The sequence below is a fragment of the Gymnoscopelus braueri genome (assembly GCF_963280865.1).
Source record: "Gymnoscopelus braueri genome assembly, chromosome: 3".
Taxonomy (NCBI): Eukaryota; Metazoa; Chordata; class Actinopteri; order Myctophiformes; family Myctophidae; genus Gymnoscopelus; species Gymnoscopelus braueri.
In genome coordinates this window covers 33,907,366-33,917,177 of record NC_137612.1, presented here as the reverse complement: position 1 = coordinate 33,917,177, position 9,812 = coordinate 33,907,366, and the positions used below count along the sequence as shown (strand labels likewise).

Genomic DNA, 9,812 nt, shown 5'->3' with positions numbered 1-9,812 from the left:
TAGGATTCCTTCAGACTCCCCGGGTTCCGGTTTCATGATGCAGATTCCGTTTCCGGTTTTCATTTTTTTCCCCCGTCATTTTCAGCCAGAATAGGGAAAAACACATTTTTTCACACGGTATAAAAAACTAACGGAGAGCTCCACTTCTATAATCTATAGTCTGGGTGACGAACAGTCATCACCGTCGTGTATCACATCGTAATTTAGGCCGATCGGAGAATCTGTGACCACATCACATCCGGTTTGACGTATAGACTGTTTGAGTCTGTTTGGGGGGGGTGAGTGAGTGAGTGAGGCGATCGAGGTGTCTATTTGCTGCTCTCTGCTGGTGGAACCATCGTATGTGTTTAAAACCGCAGCTAGACAAACTATATGAAAATTAAATAACAAAATAACAACAACAAAAAAACACGAAAATCGCTGGCACTGGGGGAGTACTTTATGAAAATACTCTGGCAGTCAAAGAGGACACAGTTAGACACAGTTTCATACAATTCAATGGTAAAGATTTGCTGGAGCCTAAGCATCGCTTTTCAGTGCTTCCGGCATCCAATGCTTTTGGCAGAGCGCCCTGGAGAGGAGCAAATAGCAAATGAACCACAATAACCAAACAACAAAACAATCCAAGTATGTCTTGCCCTAAACTATATAAGGTGTGCTTGTATCTTAATGCTTTTTCATGAATTCCTTGAGTCCAAATTGTATGGAAAAAAATGTTCATTTGTCTCTGTATGTTGTATACTTCTAAAGTCTTGCTAGTTGCTATTTTTATTTTTGGGTTTGGGTAGGATTTTTGTAAGATTAGGGTTTAAAATTAATCCCATGGGACATTATTTCACCCTGTTACCTGGCAGAATCTTACAATACACACACAGAAAATGCAGTTGGTGAACAACAGAAGTATTTAGTAAAAAGCTAGACTATTAATGTGACGTTTTGATCCTCCTGGCTGTGTCTGACTAGCCTGGTACCCCCCTCCCTCCGGAAATCTCATTTGCATTTGTGTGTCGCAAGCTTCCTCCATTTGACGGAGTGAGGTTAGTGTCTGACAACCTGACTTTGAATCGTTCTCACAACCATGAGATTCCACGTTTACCCTTGTTTCTATATGACATTTAATAACATTTCACTTGATTTAATTATATTATGCCATACTACTTGCTGTTTTGTATTTAATATGGATTTTTGATCACTGTATTATATATATTTTTTATGTTGTCACACTGTTGACCAATTAAAACCTACAGTCTATAGTCTCACTGTAGGTGAAGAGTGCGCTAAAACAGCAGATCTACAAGCTTACAACGTGTCGCATTGCGACACATTTTCAGCTAAGAGATTTGGTGTAGAGGGAAAAGGAGGAGGCCAAGAGCCCTATGAAACCCTTGTCAACAAAGTATATAGGGTTTAAGTGGTCAAGTACAATAAGAATGTCACTGCCTGTAGTGTTGTCACAGCTGTATTGTAAGTGCATGTGAAAAAAACACCCTTACTGTTAAAGTGATTTGTTAATAACGTGTTGTTTTGTAACACAGATGTTTTTTACAAACTTGTAAACTGAACAATGGAAGTATTTAATAAAACTTTACTTAACTATAGCATTATTCCAGTCAATTAATTATGAAAAATACTGTAAGTATGTACCTGATAATATTCAAAGTATTTAAATTATGTTTAATGCATTCCTATGGGTTTGAATCCAGAATAAAACATGAAGGACTTACTGTATTTTGTCCTGTTACTTTCTTGACTCAATATGATTCTTTAAAATCACACATGAATGAATACTTACAGTATAATACAATGACCATCAAGATATGTTACAAAATGATACAAACAGCACTGCAGTTTTTATTGTAGACAATAGAACAGATGAAAAGGAAGTGGGGAGATGTATGTTAAAAGCATCCTGTTTCCTGATTTACTGACCACATACTACCATAGTTTCATTATTAATGTCAGTCAACATCATACACTGCTTATCATTGTTATCTCATACTACACTATCACCACTATTATCATTATTATGTACAATACCACACTGTCACCCCTATTATTATGGATATCTAATACCACATATGTCTCCATTATTATCGTTTTTTATTTTATTATCAGTTTTAATACAACTAAATAAAACAGTTTTACTGTTTAATTTGTTTCCAAATGACAATCAGGGAACATCGACAGCTTTTGAAGAGAAAAATGCAGAAAACTTTCCATTTACTTTCCCCGCCCAGAATGTAACAGCTCAATTTCACACGTACATTTTGAGGTAAAGACTCTGTTGTTCATCCTGCAGAGTGTGTGTGTGTGTGTGTGTGTGTGTGCGCGTGTGCGTGTGCGTGCGCGTGCGCGTGCGCGTGCGTGTGTGTGCGTGCGTGCGTGCGTGCGTGCGTGCGTGCGTGCGTGCGTGCGTGCGTGCGTGCGTGTTTACATGCACTGTGTGTGTTTGTGTGTGTGCTTGTTTTTAGTAGTACACCTGTCAGGTGTACAACTATATGTCCTCACTGATCAACAGTGTTACTTTCACTGAGGATTTAAATTCATAGGGGATAAATGGCTTCTTCTGTGACAGCAGCCATCTGGAGAGATGAACCCATTAACTTTTAATGAGGCAGGAGGTAGAACAGCAGCACTTGAATACATCTCAGCGGCGGTGACAAGCTGCTCATTATGTCACATTTCGTTGCTGTAGGGTGGAAACATTGTATGTCCAAAACCATTTTTTTTAATTAAATAAATAAAATAGTGAACAGCACATTGTGAAACCCTGTGAACTTGTAGATATCCGCTATTTTCTCTACTTTTGTGCGACTCTCTTATATGATGAAGAAGGGCATTAATTTACAAAAAAACATAAAAAGTTGAAATATGGAGATACAGCAGCGATTTACAACTCAAATACAAACATGCGTGTAAACCGAAAATAATCTATGCAGTATGAGAGCAGCTATGGTAGAATGGTCGTGTTTGCAATAATATCAAGGCGACAGAACAGCAAAGGAACACACTAAATTGATTTGGTGGCAGATTTTAATCTTGAATCTGACACTTCATAGTCGTTATGACACAAGAGAATCTCAAATGATAAACAACCAACACTCTGACAAAATATACACACAGCAGACGCACTGAAAAGCTCAGTTCAAAAGAAGAAAACAAAGATAACAAACAACACGAACAACAATGCCAAGACTTTTAAAAAGTGACCCTCTGTATGCCAATAGAATCCATTAAAGTGTCCACTGTCCACCATACAACAACATCACTTAATCATCATGAGTAATGTCTAATTTATGCTCCATCATACAACGGCGTCGCAGACGCAACATAGCCAATCTATCTATAAGCTCACAACGTGACACGTTGTGAGGCTATAGATCGGGTATTTTTGGGCCACGACACCGTCGTATAACAAATTATATATTGGGCTTAAATTCATTTGATCAGACATACTCCCCCCTATAAGCTCATTCAACTTCAAATTCAACGTTAACCATTATTTTGGGCCCTTCACACCAAGCACTATAACGATCACGATAACTATATCGTTCACCATTGTTGTCGTTATAGTTGTGGCGTGGAATCCGCCATCCACTTGAGTTAAAAACATTTATAAAACTATATATTTATATAGTTATAGCGCTTGGCATGAACGGCCCTTTAGACTCCTTCTAATCATTCTTCTATTATTTATTGTATGCATGGATTTCATGCATAGACTTACAGGACTCCTTGATGTAGCATAAAAACATCAATGTAATGAAATAACACATTGAAAAGTGAAGGTCTCCACATTATTAGATTTAGAAGGACAATATCAGTCACCTGAAGCAGGGATGTGTGTTTTCAACGAGTCTCACATGGAGTTTGAAGTTGAATGCTTGGGCTTATATAGGAGGGGGTGTGTCTTATCAATTTAATATTAAATATCTAAATACCGAATCAAGCCACTTAAAAACTGTGTGGAGTGCACACAAAAGCCAGAGTAGACATAAAAATGACCCCAAAAGTGTTTTAAAGTGAAAGTCCCCTTTAAGTTGATTGATTGGGAACATGGGACATGTGCATTCTTCAGTAATCAGTTGAAGTGTGATGTAAAATGTTGTAAATAGCCCTGTCGAATTCACAAGTACCGGTACAAAATACCATGATCCCAATTCTGAACATCAATGAGCATTCAAGCAACACTCTTAAAGGGACATGTTCATATTCAGCAGTGACAGTGATGAAGTAAAATAAAAAGACCAGTTTGTATGTATTTTCTACATAACAAATTGTCATACTACCAGTTTGTTGATCTTATAGCAAATGAAAAACTGACAATGTTGGGACAAATGTTTCATCTTTTCATTTTTTCTGACAAAACAACAGGCAACACAAAACACAACAATACCGCAAAAAACAGCAACAAAACAAACAAAAACTTCAATTGGTTCTTTGAAAAAAACAAATGAAGTGAAATTATAGCTCACATTCAAGTAAAAAACAAATAAACAAACAAACAAAAACATAGTTTTTTTTATAGATTAACCACAGTACACCTTGGCAAGTAGTCACAAATGATTCCAGACACCACCAGGCACCTATGAATTTCCAATGAGCAACAAAACAATAGCAGGTAGGTTTATAGTACTGTAGGTACAGTATCATGGTCAGTATCATGTCAGCATCATGTCAGCATCATGGTCAGTATCATGGTCAGCATCATCTCAGTATCATGGTCAGCATCATGTCAGTATCATGGTCAGCATCAGCTCAGTATCATGGTCAGCATCATGTCAGTATCATCATCATGTCAGTATCATGGTCAGTAATTCTTTCAACAAAAATGTAAAACAAAAACAAAAAAACTACTTGAAAATAGTGAAAACCTGTTGTGATACAATATGTTATGAGCTAGCAGATTATTTTCACTATTTTCATCATATAATCTCGATAGGGTTTAAGCAGTTCACTTTCAATTCTTTGGTTTCACTTAATATCAGTGTAGCTCTGGGGCCATTTTGCAATGTAGAGTGTATATAAATGACTGGTGTATTCACATTATGTCCCAATGGTTTATTTCAAAATAAACTATTGGGAACATGCATGAATGTTTAGTCCAGATTATTATAATAATTTATATTTTCAGCTGCTCAGGGTTAAGCCTACTTTATGCTCCATCGAACAACAGTGTTGCTCATATATAGATATACATGTTTCGATGAGTGACGCCGTCGTGGGACATACAGTATACATTACCTTTAGGTTTTTGGACTTTTAACTGCACTTAATTGAAAGTGAACTGTCCCTCAAAAATAATCACAGATGTTTGTTGTTGTCACAGTGGTCCTCAACCTTCTTGGTGTGTGACAAATTACACACATAGGTCACACCTTTTCACTTTCAGTTGATATACATCCTATTTCACCAGGCTATTGGTAGTCAGCCTAAAGAGTACGGCAACTGTCCATTAAGCCATAGGACATAAAGCATTCCCTGCAAATGAATTGACATGATCATGTATTTGTATATTGGAAAAATATATTCTTAAATCACATCATACTCACGGCAACCAAAGTTTGTCTGTGGTGTCCTGGATTGTAACGCTCTGGTTGAGAACCACTGCCTCACCATACAGTACGTCAGTATAAAAGTCTACTGTACATCTGAAAACACAGTGCCAAGGCAGACTCACAGTTTCACAGAGTGGGCTGGGTATACCGTATGAAATGAAACTGGGACCATGATGAGAATCAGAGTTTCACAGAGTGGGTTGGGTAGGGTTTACAAGATGAGGCTGACAGCATGGTGGGATGCTTATTGTGTGCCACTTGACAATGTTGTCCACCTCGAAAAAACACACTGTTACAAATCATGTAATCTCTCTCTCATGCTCATGTCTGAGTGTGTACACTGAACAAACGGTACACTTCACACTCACGCACGCACACGCTTATAGTATACACAGGCATGTAGGCACGCACGCACACACACACACACACACACACACACACACACACACACACACACACACACACACACACACACACACACACACACACACACACACACACACACACACACACACACACACACACACACACACACACAACTGTGTGGCATTAACAGCATCAGCTGACATATGGCTCTTCAAATGATGCCATGAAGATATCTAAAATCATATTATTTCCATTTTTCCCCCCCACCTCAAAATAGTTAGAACAAACAACACAACACACCACACAGGACCAATCAAACTCAAGTTAACACAGTCTGTTGTCCTCATCTTTGTTCAAATTCCATTAAAGTACAAAGAGGATCTGTTTCGCTAGACGCACAGAACACAGTATGCCAGACAGTATCTGCTGATACTTGCTAAGTGCACAGGGCCTTTCTGTGTGTTTTAATCCATTTGTTTATCTTCTCTGGCTAGAAGATCTTCTTTCATATAAGAAACAGAGCAAATTCTGTTCATATCTACATATAGAAACACAACAAGTGCAAGATCGTCGGCTCACGTATTTCGGTGTCATCCTACTGTGCTCTGTCCGCGTCCCCCTTCCCTGAGACAGGGACCCCCACCTGTCCGTCGAGGCAGAGCAGCTTGCTTCCCTCTTCTGTCCTCTCTCCCGTTTCTTCCTCTTCCTCCATTCGTTCTACTTTATTTCCTGATCGGGTTGAGTCACATCAGTCAGCCACAGCCTCACAGAGCGGACACTTTGACGATGTTGACGCTAGCCGAGCTAGCGGCGGTGTGGATGCTCGGCGTCGCGGGGCATCCCGGGGGAGGCGGGGGTCTCCGTTGGGGGGGCTCGTGGAGGCCATCGCCGTCGGGGCTTAAGGCGGGGGGAGCCGGGAGGCTGATTATGGCCGTGGTGATCTGTCCGCCCTTGCAGTTGACCCTGCTAATGTCATCGGTCTTGAAGTTGAGATTGGAGCGACTGGGGTGGAGAGAGAGAGAGAGAGAGAGAGAGAGAGAGAGGGAGAGAGAGAGAGAGAGAGAGAGCAATGGAATGTCACAGCTATAGTGCCCTCCAGTGATTCTGAGTATTAAACTCTTGGAATTTCCACATTATCATGGAACCGTGATTCTCAACCTTTTTAATTTCAAGCAACGCAACTTTGATATTCATTAGGCCACAAACCCCCATTATACAGCATTTATATATCTGAGACCCCAATTTAATCAGAAATAGAAAATGTTAATTATTTTACTCTGACAGTGTTAGTTCCGTTTGTACACTCTCTGAGTTACAGACCTGTAAGGGTCCATTTGGTTCCTAACTATCAATGATTTAGCTGGGGTCCCCCTGGAAGGTGGCTTGTGTCTCTTCTAAACTACCGCTGATTTTCACTGGCTTCACTGGTGACAGAATGAACTTGAAGCTGGGCTTGAATGAATGGAACCAAAGTAAGGGTCCATTTGGTTCCATTTGTACACTCTCAGAGTTATAGGGTCTGTGGCCTAAGGCATACCGAACTGGGGGTCCTTGAAATTAAAAAGTTTGAGTACCACTGCCTTAGGTTTCTACTTGTGAGTCACCTGGCAGTCCGAGATGGCAGCTCACGACACTGTATGTGGATGGCACTCAGCTCCTGCAGGGGACCCGACTGGGTGGCTCCCGGGTGGTCCGGGGGCACGCTGGCATTGGGCAGAGCGACGTTCTTTTTGACCCGGTGGCTACAGCAGGTGCCAAAGGAGCTGTCCTGGCTGGACACGGAGGGGCTGCGGGACGGGTATTTCTGCAGGGACGTCTCTATGCAGTTCTGCTCATAATATATCTGCTCATCAACAAACTCATGGGCCTGGTAAGGAACAGTGAGGAAAGAGGTAGGACAAAGATGCGCACATGCACACGCACACGCGCACACACACACACACACACACACACACACACACACACACACACACACACACACACACACACACACACACACACACACACACACACACACACACACACACACACACACACACACACACACACACACACAGAGAGGGGGAGAGAGAGAGGCAGGCTGTCAGACATATAGACAGACAGACACACATTGATTCGGCACCTGCTCCAGTTTTTTTGCTATATAAATAAAGTTCTTATTATTTGTGAAAAGTGGGCCCAAATGGACCTCATTATAAGTAAGTAAAATAAATGAATAAACAAGTAAATAACTAAATCATTAAAATGACTGCAATTGACAGTTAAAGTGGACTCACAGTGGTTTTCTCCAAACAGTGCAGTAGGTGGTGGTGTTGGCATTCTATCAGCGACATAGTCCTGTTCAGCGTTTGTTCATCCACCTCCGTACCCTACACACACACACACACACACGCACGCACGCACACACGCGCGCGCGCACACACGCGCACGCGCACACACACACACACACACACACACACACACACACACACACACACACACACACACACACACACACACACACACACACACACACACACATTTAGTCACTATGTCTTTGCTAATTAGTTCATAAAGAAGATGACATTAATGGATGTAGTCCCACGGTCATGGAAGGCATTCCATGGTGAAGAACATGAATCATTGTGCATATTATAAGCCTGGTCCTCTACAGTGGGCGGCCGTGGCTGAGTGGGTGGAGAGGCCATCTGGGAATTGAAAGGTCGCCCCCTCGCCCGCCCAGTCTGTGTGTCAAAGTGTCCCCGAGCAAGGCACCTAAACTCCTAATTGTTCCCCGGGTGCTGTATTAATGACAGCTACTGCTCCCCCTAATAGTTAGGATGGGTAATTACAGAGGACAGCTACTGTAGCAAATACCCCAACAACAACTAAAGCGGACACAATGATTACTATTATAGTAAGAGTGAGGGAGGGGGCCTCGTTGTCAGTAGTTGAATCAGTGATGACAAGCATTTAGTTTGACTCGGAGTGCACCCATTTTGACTGGAACAACTCTGGGTCAGGTTTGTTGCAGTGGTGGAAAAAGTACTACAGTACATTTCTTTTTTTAAGTAATAGTTTCAATACTACAATGTAGAAATACTCTGTTACAAGTAGGAGTCGCGACGCACTGTGAGCTTGTAGATCTGCTATTTTCAAATGGCCGAAATATATATAGGGCTGAAGTGGTTAGTGTGTTTTGTAATAATAATCAAAATCTACAAAGTAACTAGCAACTAAAGTTTCATATAATTGTTGTGGCGTAAAAGTACAATATTTTCCTCTGAGATGTAGTGGGGTAGAAGTAAAAGTATTTACAATTGTAAATGCTGAAAAAAGTAAAAAATACCTCAAAACAGTACTTGAGTACGTGTACTTAGTTACTTTACACCACTGGGTTTGTTGATGTTATTCTCATTTGCCTCCAGCCACATGGTTGTATGCCGTTGTTGTGCTCTGAGCTTGTAGAATCACTATTGTCACTGTGTGACAGCGGCCCAAAACCAATTATAAATCAAGCCTTACCTGTTGCATTCTGCACAGACCAACGTCCACCGTTTGCAACCAAATTATTTACCATACAATTAGTTAAATACCGTAGCTAGTTCTGAACACAATACTGCATAATTAGGTAGACCCGTGTGTCCTTGCTAGTCTACTACGGCCTCAGACTAATGAATAGTCCATTCAGTAACCTCAGTTTAGTGGCTGTACTAGATGCTGCAAAGAACATTCTAATTCCATTTTGTCAGCTAAAATTACAGATTTTAATGAATAGATCCATGTGAATCTGAGTCTGAGATTGGTCTTTGAATCTGATTGCTTATTTTGTGCATTGGGCATGCCACATTTTTTGGCTATTACCATCGTTATCAGCCTTGCTTTGTGCAATTTGCACAAGTTTGCAAA

General features: G+C 40.8%; 1 protein-coding gene across 1 annotated transcript in view; it reads right to left on the bottom strand.

The window, feature by feature from the left end:
- Positions 1 to 6,688: 6,688 nt before the first annotated feature.
- LOC308082192 (A-type voltage-gated potassium channel KCND3-like) overlaps positions 6,689 to 9,812 on the bottom strand; it is a gene marked incomplete at both ends in the record, with an annotated part of 122,458 nt that continues 119,334 nt past the window's right edge. The window contains 3 exons of the mRNA XM_080423863.1: positions 6,689 to 6,926; positions 7,529 to 7,791; positions 8,201 to 8,293. Of these exons, the coding sequence (XP_080279989.1) occupies positions 6,689 to 6,926; positions 7,529 to 7,791; positions 8,201 to 8,293 (594 nt within the window). The remainder of the gene's footprint in view (positions 6,927 to 7,528; positions 7,792 to 8,200; positions 8,294 to 9,812) is intronic.